This window comes from Aspergillus pseudodeflectus (assembly GCF_044049435.1).
Source record: "Aspergillus pseudodeflectus strain CBS 756.74 chromosome Unknown BJX68scaffold_42, whole genome shotgun sequence".
Taxonomy (NCBI): Eukaryota; Fungi; Ascomycota; class Eurotiomycetes; order Eurotiales; family Aspergillaceae; genus Aspergillus; species Aspergillus pseudodeflectus.
In genome coordinates, this window is record NW_027263818.1 from 85,195 (window position 1) to 108,060 (window position 22,866).

At 51.5% G+C, this 22,866-nt stretch overlaps 7 protein-coding genes across 7 annotated transcripts; 5 read left to right on the forward strand and 2 right to left on the reverse strand.

The window, feature by feature from the left end:
* Positions 1–145: 145 nt before the first annotated feature.
* On the forward strand, positions 146–2,389 carry BJX68DRAFT_243176 (RNA-binding snoRNP assembly protein NAF1). Its single transcript, XM_071041116.1, has one exon. The coding sequence runs from the start codon at positions 229–231 to the stop codon at positions 2,242–2,244; it is 2,016 nt and encodes a 671-aa protein (XP_070895993.1). The 5' UTR covers positions 146–228; the 3' UTR covers positions 2,245–2,389.
* BJX68DRAFT_243178 (U4/U6-U5 snRNP complex subunit PRP3) lies at positions 2,390–4,392 on the reverse strand. Its single transcript, XM_071041117.1, has one exon. It carries the CDS (start codon positions 4,270–4,272, stop codon positions 2,497–2,499), a length of 1,776 nt encoding a protein of 591 aa, XP_070895994.1. The 5' UTR covers positions 4,273–4,392; the 3' UTR covers positions 2,390–2,496.
* Positions 4,393–4,535: 143 nt separating this feature from the next.
* BJX68DRAFT_149866 (DNA-directed RNA polymerase I core subunit RPA190) lies at positions 4,536–10,146 on the forward strand. Its single transcript, XM_071036650.1, has 4 exons — positions 4,536–4,793; positions 4,886–5,377; positions 5,439–8,217; positions 8,280–10,146. The coding sequence occupies exons 1-4, from the start codon at positions 4,609–4,611 to the stop codon at positions 9,861–9,863; spliced, it is 5,040 nt and encodes a 1,679-aa protein (XP_070895995.1). The 5' UTR covers positions 4,536–4,608; the 3' UTR covers positions 9,864–10,146.
* A 1-nt stretch (position 10,147) lies between these two features.
* Positions 10,148–12,838, reverse strand: BJX68DRAFT_149870 (TFIIH/NER complex ATP-dependent 5'-3' DNA helicase subunit RAD3). Its single transcript, XM_071036651.1, has 4 exons — positions 12,782–12,838; positions 12,265–12,721; positions 12,101–12,217; positions 10,148–12,045 (listed from the first exon to the last, which is right to left on the reverse strand). The coding sequence occupies exons 1-4, from the start codon at positions 12,796–12,798 to the stop codon at positions 10,264–10,266; spliced, it is 2,373 nt and encodes a 790-aa protein (XP_070895996.1). The 5' UTR covers positions 12,799–12,838; the 3' UTR covers positions 10,148–10,263.
* Positions 12,839–12,989: 151 nt separating this feature from the next.
* BJX68DRAFT_149888 (ubiquitin-protein ligase RKR1) lies at positions 12,990–18,594 on the forward strand. The gene is made up of 8 exons (XM_071036653.1): positions 12,990–13,465; positions 13,516–13,909; positions 13,962–15,684; positions 15,736–16,580; positions 16,634–17,056; positions 17,108–17,481; positions 17,537–17,836; positions 17,888–18,594. The coding sequence occupies exons 1-8, from the start codon at positions 13,166–13,168 to the stop codon at positions 18,407–18,409; spliced, it is 4,881 nt and encodes a 1,626-aa protein (XP_070895997.1). The 5' UTR covers positions 12,990–13,165; the 3' UTR covers positions 18,410–18,594.
* A 1-nt stretch (position 18,595) lies between these two features.
* On the forward strand, positions 18,596–19,989 carry ppm1 (protein C-terminal leucine carboxyl O-methyltransferase ppm1). Its single transcript, XM_071036652.1, has 2 exons — positions 18,596–18,988; positions 19,079–19,989. The coding sequence occupies exons 1-2, from the start codon at positions 18,730–18,732 to the stop codon at positions 19,975–19,977; spliced, it is 1,158 nt and encodes a 385-aa protein (XP_070895998.1). The 5' UTR covers positions 18,596–18,729; the 3' UTR covers positions 19,978–19,989.
* Positions 19,990–21,238: 1,249 nt separating this feature from the next.
* On the forward strand, positions 21,239–22,687 carry BJX68DRAFT_257183 (SUN domain-containing protein; the record flags this gene model as incomplete). Its single annotated transcript, XM_071043298.1, has 3 exons — positions 21,239–21,547; positions 21,595–21,827; positions 21,874–22,687. 3 exons carry the CDS (start codon positions 21,239–21,241, stop codon positions 22,685–22,687), a joined length of 1,356 nt encoding a protein of 451 aa, XP_070895999.1.
* Positions 22,688–22,866: the final 179 nt, after the last annotated feature.

Below are 22,866 nucleotides of genomic sequence, written 5' to 3' on the forward strand. Positions count from 1 at the left end.
GCCTGTTTTTCAAGATAGGGAAGAACAGTCAGAGGAATAATCTGGATTGTAGCTGGATCGTCAAGCCACATAGCTTATCGATAAGGAGCTGGTGCGGTGACCGCAACGGCAACTGTGGCAGTTCCATAAAAAAAAATCTAGAGAAGAAATTCTGGGCGAACACTCAACATACCTCACACTCGACTTGATTTCGAGGTTATTTTCCAGCTGAGAGACTTCACGGCTATCATGGCTGAGTCTCATAACCAGAACACTCCCGGAGCTGCCTCCGCAAGCCTCCCAGTGAACAACCCCTCCGTGATCGATACGCCACCCATTGCCTTGACACCAGGAGACGATGGAAGCGATTTTTACAACACTCCTCTGACTTCAGGAACTCCGGCTAGTGCTGACCATGCTGGAGGTAATGCGCCTCAAGTACCGGTCACGGAACCGCCGGCGTCATCGAATCCGCCTTCCCTGATTCCCGGTTTGAGTCTGGTCAACGACAGTTTCAAGGAGACTCAAGCAGGAAAGAACGATGCCGATGCGCTTGAATTGTCGAATAAACCCGAGATTGCCACTTCACAGAATGAACCTGCTACGAGAAATCACGCACCAGAACATTCGGGGCTGGCAGACACAGACGCGATGGAAGTGGAGCAAGAAAATAAGGAAGAAACTGTTGGCGCAAACCGCGATGCAAATGGAGGAGCGAGCGCCTCTGATGCCGTAATGGCTGAGCCGGTACAGATTGGACAGCATGAAGAAGAGGAGCATCCTGAATGGGAGATCGATTCTTCACCGTACGAGTCGTCATCGGACAGTTCCGACTCGGATTCTTCCGATAGTGATGACGAGGATGAGGATTATCCCATTTTGAGTCCCGAAGAGCAGGCTCGAATTTTGATGCAAGGAGAGCTAGGCTCTGATGATGAGGGCGAAGGCAAGGGTAAATCCGGCAGTGCCCTCAAGACGGCGAACGAAATTTCGGAAGAAGTCCTTCCTATCCCGGAAATCACCATCACCCCTGAAACGAAGATCGTGCTCCTGGGGAACGTGGAGGCTGTGGTTGACAACACAGTCCTCATCGCGGCCAATGTGACGGGAGAGTACCAAGTGCTTGAGGCGGGTTCGCTCCTCTGCTTGGAAGACCGTCGTGTTGCTGGTGTCGTTTCCGAGACTTTGGGGCGAGTCGAGAACCCTCTATATGCCGTTCGATTTCCAACAGCGGCGGACGTCGAGGAGCGTGGTCTTTCCAGGGGGACCGTCATTTACTATGTGGAGGCACACTCTACATTCGTTTTCACCCAGCCTCTAAAGGGCCTGAAGGGAAGTGATGCATCAAACTTCCACGACGAGGAAGTTGCCGAGGACGAAGTTGAATTCTCTGACGACGAACAAGAAGCTGAATACCGACGGAAGCTGAAGCAGAAGCGCCAGGAAAGGAAAGGAGCAAGGAATGAGAACAGCAACTCAGGGCGAGGCGGAAGAGGCGGCCCCGGCCCTTCAAAGCTCAGTCAAAGCGAACTCAACTATGACGATAACGCTGGTGAAGATGGGTACACTCCGCTTGCGCGCCCCAAGAATTTGCACGAGATGATGCGACACGAGGCGCCCGTCGAGAACGACGGCTTCTCTAACAGACACTCTGGCTTTGGCGGTGGTAGAGGCCGAGGTCGTGGTTCTGACCGTGGTCGAGGTGGCCGTGGACGTGGAGAAGGAAGACCTAGAGACCAGCATAGGTCCCAGCACGATCGTCAGCCTTACCATCAGCATGAAAGACACGAATCCCAACATCAGGCACAATCCCAGCAGTATCCTACTTACAACCCGTCTCAACAATACCCCGCCTACCAGCCCATGCCGCAACCGCAAGCGCAACCTCAACCTCAACAACAGCCACAGCAGCCTTATGCGCAGGCGGGACTGCCAGCAGCGCCGTTTAATTTCCAAATGCCCTACCAACAGGCCTACCAACAACCGAACCCATACCAGCAATTGCCTGGCCAGTCGCAGCCACATATCAATCCCCTGTTCTTAGCTGCCCTGCAACAGCAACAACAATTCCAGCAACAACAGCAGCAATATCAGCAGCAACAACCATACCAGCAGCCGCAGCAGTACGGCCAGCAGGCACAGCAACCTGGCGCAGCGCAACCGCAGGCTCAGACAGGACAAGCGCTGAATCTCGAAGGGGTCAAGGCACAGCTGGAGATTCTACAGCAGTTGAGGAATGGAAATCAATGGCCGCCTCGCCAATGATAATATGATACCGTCTTTTGTTGTTTTGGTTCTCTTTTTGCTCGCGTTTTGCATTTGAGGTTTCGGATCGGGTTTGCAAGGGGCATGGTTACTTGTTAGGGTACTACATATTTGGGATACTACTTCCATTTTATGATTTGCAAGAACTCTCGTGGAGTAATCGGTTCTTCATCGTGTCTAGTAAAAATACAATATCGCACCGCCACGCTGAAATATACTGTGCAGCATCTTGAAGTGATGTAAGAAATGGTGTCATGTTTCGCTCTGTTTCGCACTCTTCGCCAGACTCCAGAAATTCTCTAATTTCGCCCGCGTTAGCACATCCTTCGCCTGGGAGTCCGTTTCGCAAACTCGAGCACCAAGCCACTTGCGAAAAGCTCTGGCCTTGACCTGACCCTCCCAGAGCAGAGTACATGTATTGGAACTGAGATCCTTCAGTTCGCCCGACTCATCTTCGGCAGCAAGCCACGATGTCTGCGCCTCGCGATTTCCCTCCCGTACTGCGCCGGGACCCGCATTCTCCGTCCAGTCGATTCGGTTCACCATGAGCTTCCTATAGTTGTTGATCGAATGGGCGCCTCCTTCGACAATGACCAGGTTGAACTTCGGATGCATAACGCATACCCCGGTAAGGGCATTTTGTTCTGCGTTTTTGCTAATCTTGAATCGGTGGCGCCCGTTTGCGAGTGTATCAATCCGATACACTGTCATGAATAGACCCTTTTCGGCGTCTTGCTCCTGCTGCCTTGCGAGTTTCTCGTGGCGTTGTTCTTTCGTGAGCTTGCGCTCCTCGTTAGCGGTCTCGTGCTGTTCACGGCGGTCTGCGATTTCTCTGTTGACCCGTGCCTCGACGGCAGTAGGGTCCTTGACGGCTTGTTCACCCAGCACACGCATGAGGTTTGATTTCTTGACCTTTGGCGGAGGGGCTGGTTCGAGACCAAGACGGATCTTCGCCTGCTGTTCTTTTAGGTCCGCCATGCGCCGCTGTCGACGAATCTTCGCCTGCTCCTTCGACGTGAGATACATCGGCTTTTGTTCTGGCTTGAGCTTCTCCTGCGGAGCCTCGAGAAGAACCGGATGTTGGACGTAGAGCGTGATTATGGAGTCGGGTGTTTCGATTTTGAGGTTCTTCTCGTCTTCGATTGCCGTGTAATCAGACCCGTTTACTAGGCCCTCGTCCCACCACTCAATTTCTGGTGGAGCTGGTACCACGAAGTTTTTCTCAAAGTCCAGATCTTCATCGATGCCCGCCTGCCTTGCTCGTTCGGCAATGCGTTTCTTCATAGCCTCCAGTTGCGCCTGTCGACGAAGAGCAGCGGCCTGCTGTATATACTTACCCTTTTGATTGAAGAGGAGTTGCCGCGACTGGCGAGGTTTAGATATCGTAGCTTTAGGACCTAGGCTTGGATCGAAGTATGGATTCTTCTTTATTTCCTCGAGAGAAGGCCCCGAGAGGTCAAGTCCTGGCCGATTTTGTTTCCCACCAACAGCCGAGGAATCGTTTCGACGGCCTTTCAATTGTCCTGATTGTCGCCCTTTGCTCCCCCGATATTCGAGATTATCTGTGAGAAGCGCGGGATGCAGACCGACATCAAGACCACCCCGGGCTCGCGATAAGCCGTCATCTTCATCTTCGAAGGGTGGAGGAGGCGGCGGTGGAGTTGCGACGTTCGGCCTTTGCTGCGCGGCAGCATTCGCTCGTCCTGTTGCGGCCGCAACCCTAGCTTTCATCTGTTCCAGTCTGGACATCGCAGAGCCGGCAGCCGGGGGAGCAGGTCTCGCACCGGACCCTGCCGGTCCTGGTGAAGGAGACGCAGATCCTTGTTTTTCGGCCATAAGCCTGTCGCGGACGGCTTGAGCCTTCGCTCTGGCCTCGGCCACTACCTTTGCAATATCGATATTTCCAGGAGTCATCCCTCCTTGCCCAGGATGAGGAGACCCATTGTTCGAACGCGGTCTTTTTTGCGCATTGTTGTCTTCGTCCTCAGGGCGAGGTCGCTTCAGCATGTTGCCTGATACGTCCGACATCGCGTTTGCGGCGGAGGGTTGCTAACTCACCCACGAAAAGGAAGGCTGTAGCTACGGTGATGCAGGGAGAGGGAGCAGGACTCGAGTGTCTGCTGGTGACGCTCGCGATGGCCGTCAGCGTCGGAGGTGGAGGATTAAAGAGGCTGTCATCCGGAGCTGCAAGTGAATGTGGACGTGGAGGCGGTTCCGCGCGGCAGAAAAAAAAGCCGGGACATTTTTTTCTTCGCAGCATCAAGATCGTCACACCCGCTTCTCCGCCAGTGACCGAAAGTCAAACCCCGTGAAGATTTCGCACTCCCAGGGTTTCTGGTTGCTCGAGGAGCTGCGACAGGGACAATGGCGACTTTCGCACGCCCGGTGGCCTCGACAATTGCGGGAATCAATTTTGAGCCCTATACCGACGAAGATATCAAAGCAGTATCTGTGAAGCGGATCCATAATACACCCACCTTGGATTCTTTCAACAACCCTGTGCCTGGTGGTTTATATGATCCTGCACTAGGTGCCTGGGGTGACCATGTGTATGTTCTTTTTTTTTTTTTCTCGAATTTCTCTATTCATACTTGCTCTTTTTACATTATGCTCTTGATCTCCAGAAGCTAACAGTGCGCAGTTGCACTACTTGCCGATTGAATTCCTGGGCCTGCGCTGGACACTCCGGACACATCGAGCTGCCAGTCCATGTCTACAACGTAACACATCTCGACCAACTTTATCGTTTACTGCGGGCGCAATGCGTTTTCTGCCATCGCTTCCAACTGGCCCGGACCCAGATAAACTTATACTCATGCAAGCTGCGCCTTCTGCAATACGGATTGGTTGATGCGGTAGCAGTCGTCGACACTATGGGCTCGAAAACACCCAAGTCGAAGAGGGGCAAGGGCGCGGATGGCTCGGACGAAGAAGATGACGAGGATGAGGATGATTTGATTTCTCGCAGAAATGCATACGTCAAAAAGTCTATCCGCGAAGCACAAGCAGCTGGAATGCTGAAAAGTATCATGGCCGGAATCAAGAACCCTCTGGCCATGGAGAAAAGAAAGAACCTGATCAGGGATTTCTTCAAGGATATCTCGGCGGCCGGTAAATGCGCCAGCTGCAGTGGGTATGTGGCCCCATACGCTGATCATATTTTTCTGACCATACACCGGCTAACATCACAAAAGAATCTCACCAGGCTATCGAAAAGACAAGGCGTCGAAGATCTTCCGCCGACCATTCACGGAGAAGGCTCGACTCGCTATGATACAAGCAGGACTACAGATTCCAAACTCGCTGATTCTCCTCCAACAAGCGAAAAAGCTCAACACCAAGGATAAGAAAGCGCTCGCGAACGGCTTTTCTGACACTGCTAGTGTTACTTCGGAGGCTCATGGCGCGGAGGAGGAGGTTGCGCGTGGAAACGCCGTTGTGGCTCAAGTTGAGAGCAAAAAGCAGGGCCAGGGTGAGACTCAGCAATATGTGCCATCTTCCGAAGTTCACGCGGCGATTACACTGCTCTTTGAGAAAGAGGGTGAGGTATTGAACCTGATTTATAACTCTCGACCTGCGTCGAAAAAAGACTCGAAAGTCACTGCGGAAATGTTCTTCATCAAGAATATTCTGGTGCCGCCAAACAAATATCGACCTGCTGCTGCGCAGGGCGCCGGTGCGATCATGGAAGCACAACAAAATACGCCATTGACTAACGTCCTGAAGAATTGTGACATCATCAATCAAATTCGCAAAGAAAGACAGAATCTCGGCGACGATTCAGCTACTCGTGTTCGGGACTACCGCGATCTTCTCCATGCCATCGTCCAACTCCAGGACACTGTGAACGGATTGATCGATAGTGACCGAAGTGGTCTTACGGGAGCGGCGGCGGCTAAGGCCCCCAATGGTATCAAGCAGATCCTGGAAAAGAAGGAGGGTTTGTTCAGAAAGAACATGATGGGAAAGCGTGTCAACTTTGCAGCTCGAAGTGTCATTTCGCCCGATCCCAACATCGAAACGAATGAAATTGGTGTGCCACACGTGTTCGCAAAGAAGTTGACCTACCCCGAACCTGTCACCAATCACAACTTTTGGGAAATGAAGCAAGCGGTCATCAACGGCCCTGACAAGTATCCCGGTGCTACTGCCATCGAAAATGAGCTCGGACAAGTCACAAACCTCAAGTTCAAGAGCCTCGATGAGCGAATAGCACTAGCTAATCAGCTTCTCGCGCCTTCAAACTGGAGGATGAAGGGCTCCCGCAACAAGAAGGTCTATCGCCACCTCACTACTGGCGATGTTGTTTTGATGAACCGACAGCCGACACTCCACAAACCTTCTATCATGGGTCACAAGGCTCGTGTCCTCCCCAACGAGAAAACCATTCGAATGCACTACGCCAACTGTAATACTTACAATGCGGATTTCGATGGTGACGAGATGAACATGCACTTCCCTCAGAACGAACTTGCTCGAGCAGAGGCTATGATGCTTGCAGACGCGGACCATCAGTATCTCGTTGCGACCTCAGGCAAGCCTCTCAGAGGTTTGATCCAAGATCACATTTCAATGGGTACCTGGTTCACATGCCGAGATGCATTCTTTGACCGAGAGGATTACCACGAGCTGTTGTACTCTTGTTTAAGGCCCGAGAACTCTCACACAGTGTCGGATAGGATTGTGACAGTGGGTCCGGCTATTATTCGACCAAAGCCTCTTTGGACCGGTAAGCAGGTTATTACAACAATCCTCAAGAACATCATGCCACCGAACAGAGCAGGACTCAACCTGAAGAGTAAGTCGTCAACTCCCGGAGACCGCTGGGGCAAGGGCAACGAGGAGGACCAGGTTATCTTTAAAGACGGTGAGCTGCTCTGTGGTATTCTCGATAAAAAGCAGATTGGTCCTACTGCAGGGGGTTTGATTGACTCGATTCACGAAATCTACGGCCACACCGTTGCTGGAAAGTTGATTAGCATACTCGGGCGACTTTTGACCAGATACTTGAACATGCGCGCGTTTACTTGCGGTATTGATGATCTTCGATTAACCGACGAGGGCAACCGCAAACGCAAAGAATTGCTCAGTGAGGCTCCGAAGATCGGTCGTGAGGTCGCCCTCAAGTATGTGACACTTGACCAGACAAATGTGCCGGACGAGGATGCCGAGCTGGAGCGACGCCTGGAAGAAGTTCTGCGTGACGATGATAAGCAGAGCGGTCTTGATAGTGTGTTCAACGCCCGATCGGCGCAGCTATCCACAGCGATTACCAAGGCCTGTCTTCCTGCCGGGTTAGTGAAGCCTTTCCCGTGGAACCAAATGCAGTCTATGACTGTCACCGGAGCCAAGGGTTCTGCTGTCAATGCAAACCTGATTTCTTGCAACCTGGGACAGCAGGTTTTGGAAGGCCGTCGTGTGCCTGTAATGATCAGCGGTAAAACTCTCCCCAGTTTCAGGGCATATGACACAAATCCTATGGCTGGTGGTTATGTTCTCGGCCGCTTCTTGACCGGAATCAAGCCTCAAGAATATTACTTCCACGCCATGGCTGGTCGTGAAGGTCTCATTGATACTGCCGTCAAAACTTCTAGGTCGGGTTACCTGCAACGTTGTTTGATCAAGGGCATGGAGGGATTGAGGGCGGAATATGATTCCTCAGTCCGCGAGACGTCTGATGGCTCCATGGTCCAGTTCTTGTACGGAGAGGACGGCCTTGACATCACCAAACAGGTCCATCTCGAGAATTTCGACTTCTTGGCCTCGAACCATACTTCTATTATGGAGCAAGTTGAACTGACTGAAAACTTTCACCACCTGGAGAAGGATGTTGTGACGAATTGGCACAAAGACGCCATGAAGAAGGTGCGCAAGACTGGAAAACTCGATGCTATGGACCCGGTCCTGTCTGTCTATCACCCTGGAGGCAACCTGGGTAGTACATCCGAGTCGTTCTCCCAGGCGCTTAAGAAGGTAAAAAATCTATCCCATCCTCATTCAATTTCCACTTAGTAGGCTAACCGCGTCATTTACAGTACGAGGACGAGAACAAGGAGAAGCTTCTCAGAGACAAGAAGAAGGGTGCCGAGGGTCTCTTGAGCAAGAAGGCATTCAACACCATGATGAACATGAAATACTTGAAATCTGTTGTCGACCCTGGCGAGGCTGTTGGAATCGTCGCTGGCCAATCTATTGGTGAACCCTCTACACAAATGACCCTAAACACCTTCCACTTGGCAGGTCACTCTGCAAAGAACGTGACATTGGGTATTCCCCGTCTGCGTGAAATTGTCATGACCGCCAGCAAACAGATCATGACGCCGACAATGACCCTGATTCTGAACGAGGAGCTACCTCAGCAACATGGCGAGAGGTTTGCTAAGGCCATTAGCAAGCTCAGCATCGCAGAGGTTGTCGACAAGGTGGAAGTCAAGGAGAGAGTCTCCTCCGGCAGTACAAAAGCAAAAATATACGACATTGAGATCTCCCTGTTCCCGGCGGAAGAATACACAGCCGAATATGCGATTACCATCCGGGATGTCCAGGCGACTCTGCAACACAAGTTTATTCCTCGACTCGTGAAACTCACCAAGGCCGAGTTGAAGAAGCGACACGACGAGAAGTCCTTGAGCAAGAACTCATCTGCGCAGCCTGAGATTGGTGTCTCAGTCGGCACGATTCAGGAAGCCCCTCGAGGTGCTGATACTGAAGAACAGCCTGCTGATGATGACGTCGAAGACGACGAGGATGACGCGAAGCGGGCTCGCGGAGCTCAGAACAGATCCAACCAGGTTTCATATGAAGGCCCCGAGGAGGAAGAAGAGCGAATGATCCGCCAGACGGACGCCCAGGAGGACGACGATGACGAAGATATGGACAAGGACCGCGATGTCGACATGGACGACTCTTCAGACGACGAACTGGACGAGGAAGGACATACCAAGGACTCAAAACTGCGCGAGGACGACGTGAGGTCAAAGTTCGCCGAAGTCACTCAATTCAAGTTCAACCAGCACAAGGGCTCCACATGTACCATTCAGCTGCAGTACGATATCGCGACCCCCAAGCTCCTGCTCCTTCCCCTCGTCGAAGACGCCTGCCGAAACGCAGTCATACAGTCGATTCCCGGCCTCGGAAACTGCACATTTGTGGAAGCAGATCAGGCAAAGGGCGAACCCGCCTGCGTCATCACCGACGGTGTCAACCTGCTCGCTATGCGCGACTACCAAGACATCATCAAGCCCCACTCCATTTACACAAACTCCATCGACCACATGCTTGTCCATTACGGTGTTGAAGCTGCACGTGCCTCCATTGTCAAGGAAATGTCCGCCGTTTTCAAGGGTCACAGCATCTCCGTCGACAACCGCCACCTGAACCTCATCGGTGACGTGATGACACACGCTGGTGGCTTCCAAGCCTTCAACCGTAACCAGCTTGTCAAAGATATCTCTTCTCCTCTGGCCAAGATGAGTTTCGAGACCACCGTTGGCTTCCTTAAGGACGCCGTTCGGGAGCGTGACTGGGATAACCTCAACAACCCAAGTAGTCGGATTGTTGTCGGTCGGACCGGCACAATTGGTACAGGTGCGTTCGATGTCCTTGCTCCCGTGGCATAGACATGGTTCGCGGCCTGCGATTGGCTTGTACGATTTCTTCTTTCTGTCCTTTTCTCGCCCGTGTATATGTTTCTCATCAAGAGGGTTTACTCATTGTTTATACGCACGCGATTCATTCATGATGTGCCCCATGAGCTCTGGAGTTTTGTTTAAAGCGGAAATTCAAAAAGTTCCCTTACTAAGATGGTCTTACTTTGGATTAGCATTGTATGTCTGGAAGAATAGATAGGATCCGTATTTTAATCAGATCTAAAATTTGAAATGTAGTCCCAATAATCGACCAACCTAACACCAAACGTCCGTGGTATCATGCTTACCCTTTTCCAGGTGATGGTAGGAAATCACAAAAAGAACACAAATGAATCTGCCTGAGAATGGACAATTGAGGCTAGGAAACCAACTATGCATCTAGCATCATGAGGTCTTCGTCAATATTGTCGTCGAACTCGTCGGCGCCTGTATTTTGAGCACCGTTGACTCCATTCCCATGCGCAATATCCTCCCGCCTTACTCTATCCTCTTCTTGCATCTGCTTCTGGCGATGCTTTTCCAAGTCCGCCAGACTCCAGGTCGAGATACCTTCTTGGTCCTTGGCCTTGAAAGGCTGAGCCATGGTGCGCAGAAAGTTCTTCGCAGTTGCTACTGCCATGTCTGTGCTAAGATTTGTTTCACTCTCTAGCATCGCTTGACTGATCCACTTTGGAAGCTGGTTGCGTTTCTTCTGAAAGCGTCGGTCGGCGAGAACCATGACACCGTAATCATCTTTGCCTCGAAGGACACGCCCCAGACATTGAGCGGCGTGTCTCATTGCATCGAAAGATAAGAAGTCATTTTCTCGGATGCGATACGTCTCCCGAAGGAATTCGAGACGTGCTTTGAGTATACGCGACTCTGTGTACTGGAATGGAACCCCGATACAGAGCACCGCTCGTCCATAGTGGTGGTCGAAATCGATGCCCTCGGAGACTTTCCCTCGAGCGACACAGAAAAGTATGGCGCCGCGACCGTTGCAGCATGCTGTTCGGTAGGTTTCTAACGCTAGTGATGATTCTTGCGCATCAGGAGTTTCCACCAGAATGAGTTTGTAGTTCCAGATTGAATCAAGAATACCCATGCCCTGCCACATGCTGATGATAGACTCCATATAGAGATACGACGGAAAGAAGACCACGATCCCATCTGGCGTGATGCGGGAAAATTCGAGAACCATGTTTCCATAGTTGCGGACGACGCCTGGGTCATTTCGGATTTGGAATGAAGACGAGATCTGAGCTTGATCCGATCCGCGAGTCACGATCATGGGCAAAAAGGAACGACGAGCAAGGGTCATGCTATATGATTCTTGCATCACAGTAGTGAAGTCGAGCATTTTGGGATACATATCTAGTGGCGATAGAGTTCCCGAGGTGATAACAACTGAGCTGAACCGGTCAAATACTGGCTTGATGGCAATGGCGGCGTCTAGGCATGTAAAGTGTAGGATCGGATTCGGCACTGTGGCTGCCTCGGACTCAAAAGGCTCCAAGATCAAAAGAAAACCCTTGTCGTATGTCGAGACTAGAGTCGCAAACGTTGCGACCTCTTGAAGTGGTTGATAATCCTCGATATTGATCAGCTCCAGTGTTCTGACCAAAGAAGTTAACCGCTCTGCGCAAAATCTTAGAGGCTTTCTTTCAATAAAGGTCAACTCCTTCACATGGCTTAAGAATGATAAAGGGGTTTCTGAGATGGTGTGCGTGACTTTCATTCGAGTCTTCAGGTATTCGATAAACCTCTTGAGAAAGGCAACAAAGTGCTCCGCCCGTCGTATATTACCTGGGACGGCTTCCTTAAGTAGATCATCTGGAAGGACAGGGTTCGAGATGAACTGATCCTCTTCTCTAGCTTGCTCAGCCTCCCGCAATCCTTCAACGAGCTTCATGTATTCGTTGTTCAGCTTTTCGGCGTCAGAGCTCTTTACTTCCTGAATCTTACGTTCCAGGTTGTTCGCCCCCCGTGTGGCTTTCCGTAATGAATCTTCAGATATATCAATGCTGAGAGACTCAATGCAGACGTTGTCGATGTTGTGTGCTTCGTCGAATACCACGATACTGTCTGTCGAAAACTCCTTGGAGACTCTTTCGGCGATCTTCGGGTCTAAAAGATAGTGGTAGGAGTAGATGATAACGTTGCAAAACGGCATCTAAGCAGCTGTTAGATACGCCGGTTTATCAAAAGGCCTGAGAGCAGCAGCATACCATGCGACGAGCGGAAAAGTAGGGGCATTGCTTATGTTGCTCTCCATAGTTCAAGAGACCGTCAAGTGTGAAAACGCCCGGAGGAACGAGGTTATGTGGTTCGAGAAGATCCAGATTCTAGAAATAGTTAACCAAGAGTCAAGCTGCAGCCTCGCCATATATACCTCATGATAAACGCACAACTCAACATCTTCACCTCTCTCTTTCTTTTCCTTGACAAACCCGGCAGTCAAGCTCCGGCACCGGGCGTCAACCACTGTTCCACTTTTCTCCCGTTTGACTGAGGGGTGCAGACACAGGTTCTTCCGACTGGTAAGTCCCAGAGCACGAAAGTCCTCAACATAGCCTAGCTGCTCAGCACGATATTTCATGAGTTCTCTCAACTCCGCCAAGGCCTTTTCGATCTCGGACATTGTTCGGGAGCAGTAAATGAGCTTTCGGTGCTCTTGTTTATGCTGTTGATAGGCGACAATCAAGGACAGCAGCGTGACTGTCTTTCCCGTGCCCGAAGGCATTTCCAGGACACAGTGACCCCCAGCGTCGAGGGTCTTTTTAAGATCGCACATGTAGGCATATTGTTCGGGGTATATACGAGGGTAAGGAAACAGGACGGGAAGATCACTAGTAAGAGAAGAGCTATCAGATACTGTGGTCCATTACGCGCAAGCATGCGGCACTTACTCAATGAAAAATTTCATTGTGAGAGGCGGGCGTGAAGCTGAACAAACGCAGCTCGACGGAGTCGTCAGGCAAGAAGAGAGGCGGCTCTTTTTGGGCCAGACCGCGTTGAGCTTTTCCCTTCTGGGCCATCGATGACACCAGGTCACGTGCCTACCAGATAAGGACGCCGACCAAGTCCGCAATGATAAGGCTGGGCTGTTGCTTGAACTTTTTTTATAAGGCGAGTTGTTCGACAAGCACGTTTTTGGGATGACAGTGAGTCAGGAACAAGATTTTGGCTGATCTCCTCTCCTTTCCCCTTTTCCCTCCTTTTGTTCGCTTTCATCTTCTTCATTGTTCCCCTCGTTCATTCTCACTTCACCCCGCTTACCCCACACTATAACTATGAGCAAAAAGTTCAAATCCCAGGCGTCGAGCAGTCGGGCAGCTGGTGGTGCATTTGGAGGATTCGGAGGGTTCTCCTCGCTTGGGACGAGTCAAGGGAGAGAGCTCTCCTCTCTTACATACGTCGCTGAGCCTCCCGACCTATCGAGAATCTCCGAACCGCAATTGGCGATCGCATTCAAGAACTTTTCGAAGAAAGACGAAGTCACCCGAACGAAAGCTCTAGACGATATACGGTCCTACGTCTCTGATGTAGAGAAGAATGGCGGCACTCTTGATGACGGTTTCCTAGAAGCTTGGGTGGGTGAAAGTTCCACGGGACTTGGATATACAGTTTTGACCTTGAACAGGTACGAATATATCCTCGGGCATCGATTGATGTCTACCGAAGAGTGAGGCAGACCGCGCATTCAGTTCAAGGGTCTGTTGCTAGCCTCGTGGGGAAGCGCATCGCCCGCTTTCTCCCCAAAGTGATTGGGGCGTGGCTGGCTGGAGTTTATGACAACGATAAACCGGTTCATCAATCGGCATTAAAGTCCTTTACTCGGGTGTTTTCTACTGACGAAAAGAGAGCTGGCGTGTGGAAGATCTATCAAAGCCACATTTTGGACTTTGTCGATGATGTCATTCTTCAACAAACTCCTCACACGTTAAGCGATGAAAGAACAGTCAAGCCTGATGATGCGGAGGCTAAGTACGCGCGTGTAGTCGGAACTGCTATCCTGTTACTCAATCGCGTATTAGGTATGTGGTTCCTTTATCGAGCTGACAGTGACGTTGCTAAGGACGAAACTAGGTAACACCACGAAAGAAGATCGCCAGAGTGATTCGCATACGCTGGTAAACTTGCTCGGCAGCAAATCACTGTGGGCATTTTGCTATCATGATGATCCATTTGTTCGCCGCTCACTTTACATTCTACTTCGAACTGCCGTCTCCGGAGAACCCGAGGAGTTGGACTGGAAGCTGCTCAGCGCAGCCTTGATCGGTAAATCACTTTCTGCTCTGCAGCTCGGGTCTGCGTCTGAGCTTTCAGAGACGTTGCTACTCGTGACATCCATACGCCCGCAAATATGGACCACTGACTATTCTGGAAAGAGCTCTGCTTCTAAACGGTTGCTGCAATATATTCGAAAGGGCTCTCAGAGTGGACCGGACGTATTTTGGTCAAACCTATATCAGCTACTGCAGCTTGTTCCGATACAGACACTGGCAAGCTTGGACTCGAATTCGACTGGTGATAATATTGGATTGGCGAGCGCAACAGCTTTGATGGATGCTCTGCATGAAGGGCTGAGCTCAAGGGACGAACCTCAGCAGAATAGAACGCTTGGCTGGAAGATTTATGTTGAAGTGGCCATGTGGCTTGCTCAGGGACTCAACGATAATGACACGGTCAAGCTCTTACAAGACAAGCTTTGTCCGTTAGTGGTGCAGCATGTGAAACCCGAACAGGAAGGATCGCGGTGGTCTCTACCCGCGCAGTCTTCTGAAGCTATTTGCTCCGAATACCTAACGGCTCTGCTTGCGTTTGGTTATGAGGTTTCACTCAACGATCTGTGGACCAGACTGGCGAATGATTTACTCGAGGCCGTTCGACTATCTTCGCCCGAACAATCGAAAGACTTCAGAATTTCGCAGGACGCAGTGTGTGCACAAGCTAGACGCCTTTTCTCAATGGAAAACTCTCTGTTGTCGCATCTCGCAGATAGAGAGTACGAGATCAGCACGCTACGTACACTTGAAAGTCTGACTTTGGGGCTACTCAACGATTGCTTGCAGGTATTACAGACTCGGAAAGGTAAGCCCTATGGGGCAGCGGCAGTTGTTGAAGAGATGGTGCGGCAGGTCCCGCAAATTGCGCATACGTCGCGGGAGCTCCAGGAATTCGTTCAAAACGATGCGCCAGAACTCCTGTTCTCTCCTTCCGGTGACCGAATCATCACAATTGCCCTTGTCTGTCGTTCCTGGCCTGGTTTCGGTTCGAGCTTTGAGATGGTCGTCAAGCAAGTTGCACAGCTCGAAAATGTCATGACTAATGCAACCGCTGTCCAGAAGCTGCTTTTGAGCATCGATTTTAATGAAGTGGATAAGGAGATTCTTGGACCAGTAATCATGCGGGCTTTGGAACTGGCTTCGAGAGGAAGCCAGCTACATTGGTCGGTTGTTATTGCTGCTCTACAGAACCCAACATCCCAGGGCGAGATGGAAGACTCGATATTTCTCTCTCTTGTTGATATCCTGTCCTCGGAAGAAGAAGTTGCTAATGCTCTGCGCGGGCTAACTCAAATAGCTTCCTCCGTCCCCAGTGCTGTTGCAAGATTTCAGAGTGGTTCTCAAGGTTCGAAACTGGCAGGCAAGCTTCTGTTCCTGACGGAATCTCCATCGGAAGAGGTTGCTGCCCTCACAGAATCATTGTTAGGTCTGTTGAAGAAGTCAGCAGTCGGGGAAACAAGCACGAAGGCGAGCCTCGAAATTCTGCGGCAGAACCTTGCAATAGTCAATGAGGAATCCTTGTCGTAAGTACTTCTTCACTAGATCCACCTTTGACGTTGCACTAACGAGAAAAGAATTGAATCTCTATTGAGCATTGCCGAAGAGTTGTTGCGCAGCTCTAAACCTGAAGATGTTGCACAGCTCTCTAAGGACATTTTACCTTCACAACCGATGTGGGAAGAAGCTTTGGGACCTTTCCTCGAACTTCCACCACGTTTATCGACCGCTATCACTAGTCCACTTTCAGGCATCGTGCATCTAGTTGACCGAGGGTTATCAGAGACATTCTCCCAACGTTACGAGAATATTGCACGCGATTCAAGTCAATGCTCAGCCGCGTTTAGACTTGCCCATTATACTGTTCGGGCCCTGTCTTCTTTGGATATCACCGAGCATATCGGCCTGGAGGAATTTGAGGTCTTATTTTACAACCTGCCCCTCGTGGTACAATTGATTGAAGACGATCTCGTCATTGAGGGATATAATTATATCGCCGGATCCCTGACTCAGGAGCAGCGAGAAGAGTACGCAAACATTGTTAGGGATGCGCGAAAGATTATTCAGGGATGGTCTTCATCTACCCAACAAATTGCGTCCACGGGCGGAGCCGTTTCTGCCACCATTGCTTCTGTCTGGGAAACAAGGCTTGAGAATCTGCAAGGTATATCGCCGGTAGATTACCGGGTTGGACAGGCCTTTACGCAAGTCATGGAAAGCGTGGACCCATCCTCTATCGCACTCTCTTCTGAGGCGATCGGGCAACTGTGCAGAGGAATGCGGACAGACAACCCTATTCGTTCTGCTGCTCGGATGGCTCTTCTGCGACGATCTATTCTTCAAAATCCGGCCGGAGTTCGAGTCTGCAATGAGTTTGTAGCAGACTCTACTGGACTAAAGGTCGAAGATGAGACGGGAAATGGTCAATATTGCGTACCGATCCTCCCTAGAGATTACTTCGCTAACAAGATACAGGTCTTCGAAAGCTGTCGCTGCTCAACCTTCTTCTGTCTGAAGAGCAGGACCTTAACCCGATGACGTCCATGCCAACTCAACGGTTGATATTTTTCGTCAAGCATCTTATACAGTGCCTCCAATCGGAGCAAATATCACTAAGCCTCACAGCCGAAGCCTTCAAGTCTCTGACATTTGCACTTCCCAACGTAAAGGAGATGTATGGCCCCCATTGGGAAGATTGCTTGGAGCTACTCAATTCAACATGGCGAAACATCGGTGGAGGAGATGGTGCTCTGCCTGTCCTATATGCATCTTACCGACTCTACAGCTGCCTGGACTCCATTGTCAGGGATGACGATAGTAATGATGACCTGAAGGACGCATGGGCTGACCGGAAGAAAGCTTTGCTCAACAACTTGATATCGACTCTATGGAGATTTGGTAAGGATCAAGCCCATCATTAGTAAAAGCTCTGTGCTAAGGTCGGATTAGACTCCTCCACAACCTTTAATTTGCCGCGTGACCTCACCGTCGACCGGTTATGCGACTTAATCAAGACTCTCCCGGTCGAGAATCTCGAGAACGTCGCCAAGGTTTTCCCTCTTCTGACTGCCCAGAGCCTGCCTCTCCAGCATACAGCCTACACTCTCCTCCACCGTTACATCCCGAGTGTGCAAGAGCAGGTGTCCTTTGACGTGGCATTATCCAAATCGGAGGTCAAGCTCCCGTACGAACTTATATCCCTGCTCCTTGGGGCACCGACGATGGAGTCGATATCTGCCACATACGGCGATGACAAGACCTGGGCTGATATTAGGTCCTATCTGTTGAGCTGGAAATTGGTCTTTGATCACTTTGTAAATGCGGTATGTACCACTTCACGGTCTGATAAGGAGGGCCAATTAACTAATTAATTTCTAGTCTCTGGCTCTTCAAGAGCAGTATGCATCTGACATTAAGGAGCACGATGTATTGACTCCACTGCTAGAGTTCACGTTCGATTTTCTCCAAAAAGGACATGGAAAGCTTGTGGATGCCTCGAAGCTGGATATCCGTTCCTTTGAACTCTGTCAGTCAGAAAACTACGAAAAGGAGACACAATGGTTGCTTGTTCATTTGTACTTGTTATCCTTGAAGCACCTTGCCAACTTGACTAAAGCCTGGTGGATCGACTCAAAAAAGCGCACCAAAGGCCCGGTGGAAGCGTGGACAGAGAAATTTGTAAGTGATGGACATCCAAGTTCCATTTGGAATGTACTGACCGGGCTGTAGATCTCACCGTTAGTTGCCGAGGATGCTCTGGAAAGGGTAACTCAATGGATGTCAACCCAGGATCCAAACGAGGAGCGAGCGCTCAACGTAAAGATTGCATCGAAAACAGCCGAGATCATCGCGAGCATTCCAATTGACGAAGACTCGCCACCCGTCTCACTCTCAATATCCCTCCCTCCTGCATATCCCCTGCACCCCGCCCTGGTTGTCGGTCGAAGCCGAGTGCTGGTTGACGAAAGGAAGTGGAAGAGCTGGCTCCTCACGATCCAAGGAGTCATCATGTTCTCCAACGGCGCCCTCGAAGACGGGCTGCTAGCATTCCGCAGAAACGTGCAAGGCGCACTAAAGGGCCAGAGCGAGTGTGCGATTTGTTACTCGGTCATTTCGACAGATATGCAGACGCCGAACAAACGGTGTGCGACGTGCAAGAATGCCTTCCACTCGGTCTGTCTTTTCCGGTGGTTCAAGAGCAGTAACCAGAGCACTTGCCCACTGTGCCGGAATCATTTTAGCTTTGCATGATTGTGGATATAAACATTTTTATCGGTTGCATGGGGGATGTAAAGGGTATTGCTGGGCTCAGAGAAATCGATGACGTCGGTCTTGTTGTTGTCTCCCGTCTCCATACATAGCAGACACTTGCTCCAGCATTAGCGCTTGCATATGTATTAGAATTGAATATATAGATTGGTTTTTTTAAGCTTAAATTCTTTTAGACCGGTACACTCCTATTTCGCAAGCGACCGCCAGGTGAGACATGGACGCATTGCACTGACGAGGTCTGGAACTCTCCACCGCTCTCCAACGACCCCTCCACAACCAAGCTTCATCATGACCCCGCCATGTCCGCACCACAAATACCCAACCTGAACACCCTCCGTCGCGGAGCCGGTCGCGGCCGCTTACGAGGTCGAGGAGGCGGATACGAGGGTCCTGGATCTACTTCTCGCGGTCAGAAAGACCGGGTCGTGCAGGGAACGGATAATGACGCCAGCGTCTCCCGGCTGAGCGCAGTGGGGTTGGGGTATCTTGAGGACCCCTTTGCCAGGGTGTTGACGCCGTTAGGACAAGAGACAAGGAGGTTGCCAATTATCAATCGCGGTACGCTTCAGCGTCTTTTCTGCTCTTCCTGGGAGTTTGCTAGTGTTCGTGCGTGGTGTGTTGCTGACTGAGTGTGGATTGATCGTGTAGGGACCTATGTGCGCACGACGGCGATCGATAAACTTGTTGCGAGGTTTCTGGGATTGACGGCAGAATCAGACTCGGCATGGAAGCAAAAGAAGAAACAGATCATTTCGCTTGGTGCTGGCTCTGACACGCGTGTCTTTCGACTTCTGCAATCGGACCCAACGCCGGATGTTGTCTACCATGAAATCGATTTTGCGGTCAACAATGCAGCGAAAATCAAGGCTATTCGGGGAACGCCTATCCTACAGCGGGTTTTCGGACATTATGAAGATGTCACAATATCTGAGGCGGGGGATGCGCTGCACTCTCCCATCTATCATATCCACCCGATCGATCTGCGAACGCTCGCGCAGCAGTCGGAAAGCAGTGCGAACGATGAATCAGTGACCCGACTACGAGACACGGTGGATACGACACTCCCAACGCTAATACTGTCCGAGTGCTGCCTGGTGTATCTGTCCCCTGACGAAGCCGCGGGTGTCGTGCGCTACTTGACCCAAACTTTGTTTCCGCCATCGGGCGGCAAGTCAGCAACCCTCGGTCTTGTGCTCTACGAACCGATTCGACCTGACGACGCGTTTGGACGGACAATGGTAGCCAACCTTGCGACGCGCGGGATCCAACTCCAGACACTGCACAAGTATGCGTCGTTGGAGGCGCAGCGGAGGCGGCTCTGTCAGCAGGGGTTTGATACGGGCCAGGCGGCTGCGGATGTGGATTTTCTGTGGGAACGGTGGGTTAACGAGGAGGAGAAGGAGCGGGTTGCTGGGCTTGAGATGCTTGATGAGATGGAAGAATGGAAACTGCTCGCGCAGCACTATTGTGTTGCCTGGGGTTGGCGGGAAGGGAGTGTTCAATTTGACGGATGGAATGACCTGGAGCGACAGTCATCGGAAGGCTGATTTTGCGCTTGGCTGAATGACGAGTCAATCCTTCGTGAAAGCGCCCCTGAGAAACCCCGTTCTCCGCGCCATTCGTGCGGCTAGCAGCAGCTGCGAGAACACAAGGTCGAGGCGCCAGAGATATGCATCGTCAAGACAACTAATTGGATAGCAAACACGTATCGATGTAGCGTGTACTCTGTACAAATAAAATTGCTCGACAAATCTCATGGTGCTGTTCATCACTGAGGAAATGGGAATCCCCAGTCATGCGTAACACGTGATAGTCTCCGAAGGCCTCTGAGTGAGCTCATTCAGATTTCAAGGCTTCAGGGCTCGGAGACTCGGCACACTGGCACTTAAACTCTTCAGCGCACTATTGACACCGCGACAGGAAAGTATCGTCGCTAAGGCTGGCCATGTGGCCCCTTTTTGCTGGCAGAGATGACGATCGTTGGGCCTAGACGTGTGTCACGGTGACAGTGACAGTGATAGGGAGGCACAGAATAAATCGATATTTTCGTCGCACGAAAAGAGCTGCTGTGGGAGCATGTTTTGTGCAGCGACAGAACCGGAGCTGAAGACGACGAACTGCGGCATCTCTCGAGGTGTTTCAGGGTCGTACTTTTGGCTGAGAGCGGTGGTGTGTTTGTCAGATTGAGCAACATGAGGCGAGTCCATCACACGGCGGGATCGTTGATGGCGTTGATTGGCTCGCCGGAAATTGGGTGCGATGGAGTTGATTCTGGCACAGTGGATCCAAATTCCACGAACCGCGGGGGATGATGAGTTGGTAGCGGCATGCTGTTGGCTGTTACCCCTGGCGCCGGCATGGAGGCTGAGCTTAATGAGGTATAGTTCGCTTCAATAGCCTCGAAGTAGGCCCCAAGAGGAAATGCGCCAGGGCCCGAATGGTGGTCCCTTTTTGAGCCCTGAGCACGACTTTTCTCTTGTCGGAGTCAGGCGGGCCTGTCAGAGGCCAGGGCACTTGGAGTTCGGGGGCTTCGGGGGCTCTGGCGCTACGGCGGCTTTGTTTGCACCTCGTATCTCATTTCCTGCTTTGCCCTCTTCCTCTTCCCTTTCCCTCCTCACCCCCAAGTCGTTCATTATCCGGGTCCTGACCAGAGTCTTTCGTTTCTCCCCCTATTCCGCTCGTCGCGAGACGCCTTTCTTTCTTTTTCGTTCTTTTTTTTTTCCCGCCCGGTGGACTTGTCTCCATCCGTTGCGGTTGCGCATTCCACTCCTTTTCACGACCAGCACTGCAGGCTCAATTCGCTCCAATATGAGATTCATCTACGCATCCGCTTTGCTCTGCGCCGTCGCCGCCGAGGCTGCCCAGCATAACCATGGCCATTCACATCGCCATCACCATGGGAAGAAGGATCTCCACGAGAAGAGAGGCGGCGCCTGCGCGTTCCCTTCCGATGCTGGACTGGTTCCCGTCACCCCGGGCTCGAAGAACGCTGGCTGGGCCATGAGCCCTGACCAGCCCTGTGAGCCGGGCAACTACTGTCCGTATGCTTGTCCTCCCGGCCAGGTATCGATGCAGTGGGATCCGGAGGCGACCTCATACTCCTATCCGATGTCCATGGTACGTTCTCAGCGACATAGTCGGCATGGCGCATACTGATTATGTAGAACGGCGGTCTGTATTGTAACGAGGACGGGGAAATCGAGAAGCCTTTCCCGGATAAGCCATACTGCAAGGACGGAACTGGTGCCGTGGAGGCCGTCAACCGATGCGGCGACGTTGTCTCAATTTGCCAGACGGTCCTACCTGGTAACGAGGCTATGCTGATCCCCACCCTGGTTGAGTCCGTTGCTACTCTTGCTGTGCCGGATACTAGCTACTGGTGCGGAACAGCGGCTCAGTAAGTTACCTCACACGTTAAAGACAATCTTATGCTAATCTTGTAGCTTCTACATCAACCCCCCAGGAAAGGACACCGCCACTGCCTGTGTCTGGGGTACGTCCGACAACCCCTGGGGCAATTGGGCTCCATACGTTGGAGGCGCCAATACCGACAGCAATGGAAACACCTTTGTGAAGATCGGATGGAACCCTATCTACCTGGAACCTGCAACCCCTTTCCGCAACACAGTCCCCGACTTTGGAGTTGAGATTGAATGCTCAGGCGGCGGATGCAACGGCCTCCCCTGCAAGATCGACCCCGCTGAGAACGGCGTCAACGAAGTCACAGGTTCCTCGAGCGATGGTGCGGGTGGTGCCTCGTTCTGTGTTGTTACCGTGCCCAAGGGCAGCAAGGCTAGCATTGTTGTCTTTGACGGGTCCGGTGGTAGCGGCAGCAGCGATGATGACGACGACAACGATGACGAGGAGGAGGAGGAGGAGGAGGAGGAAGAGGAAGAGACCACCACCACCGAGGAGCCCACTAGCACGAGCACCACTACAACTACAAGTCCCACGACCACAACAACCAGCAAGAGCACAAAGACCAGCACAACAACCACTACCACCGAGTCTTCTTCCTCTGCAGAGGTCATCTCCCACTCCAGCTCATCGCACGAATCTCCCAGCAGCTCCGGCTTCCCCGACTACACTTACAAGCCCCATGTGCTTGTCGAAACCGGCGACGGCGAAGCTTTCGCCTCGGAGACCAGCGAACCAGAAGAAGCATCCCCCAGCCCGACGTCGGGCGCCCACCAAACCAGCCAGAACGCGATGATGGCCCTGTTCGGCGTCATCGCAATGGCAGCCTTTACATTCTAGGCTACGACTACATAACCACATACCTTTTGGCCTCCACGACTTATACCATATACCTACCACCTTGCCGCACATATTTTTCTTCTATATTCTTCTTCCCCATTCGCTTCTCGGATACCTTACCTTTATACCTCTTACCTTGATATTGACTTCTTACTTCTTGGGATACCTCTTACGATTAA

Coding starts and splice junctions, on each gene's coding strand:
- ppm1 (XM_071036652.1), top strand. CDS start 18,730: ATGTCCGCACCACAAATACCCAACCTGAACACCCTCCGTCGCGGAGCC. Junction 18,989..19,078: donor GTTGCCAATTATCAATCGCG/GTACGCTTCAGC, acceptor TTGATCGTGTAG/GGACCTATGTGCGCACGACG.
- BJX68DRAFT_149866 (XM_071036650.1), top strand. CDS start 4,609: ATGGCGACTTTCGCACGCCCGGTGGCCTCGACAATTGCGGGAATCAAT. Junction 4,794..4,885: donor GGTGCCTGGGGTGACCATGT/GTATGTTCTTTT, acceptor AACAGTGCGCAG/TTGCACTACTTGCCGATTGA. Junction 8,218..8,279: donor TCTCCCAGGCGCTTAAGAAG/GTAAAAAATCTA, acceptor CGTCATTTACAG/TACGAGGACGAGAACAAGGA.
- BJX68DRAFT_243178 (XM_071041117.1), bottom strand. CDS start 4,272: ATGTCGGACGTATCAGGCAACATGCTGAAGCGACCTCGCCCTGAGGAC.
- BJX68DRAFT_149888 (XM_071036653.1), top strand. CDS start 13,166: ATGAGCAAAAAGTTCAAATCCCAGGCGTCGAGCAGTCGGGCAGCTGGT. Junction 16,581..16,633: donor CGAAGATGAGACGGGAAATG/GTCAATATTGCG, acceptor AACAAGATACAG/GTCTTCGAAAGCTGTCGCTG. Junction 17,837..17,887: donor AAGCGTGGACAGAGAAATTT/GTAAGTGATGGA, acceptor ACCGGGCTGTAG/ATCTCACCGTTAGTTGCCGA.
- BJX68DRAFT_149870 (XM_071036651.1), bottom strand. Junction 12,218..12,264: donor AGTTGTGCGTTTATCATGAG/GTATATATGGCG, acceptor AACTATTTCTAG/AATCTGGATCTTCTCGAACC. Junction 12,046..12,100: donor ACTTTTCCGCTCGTCGCATG/GTATGCTGCTGC, acceptor ACAGCTGCTTAG/ATGCCGTTTTGCAACGTTAT.
- BJX68DRAFT_243176 (XM_071041116.1), top strand. CDS start 229: ATGGCTGAGTCTCATAACCAGAACACTCCCGGAGCTGCCTCCGCAAGC.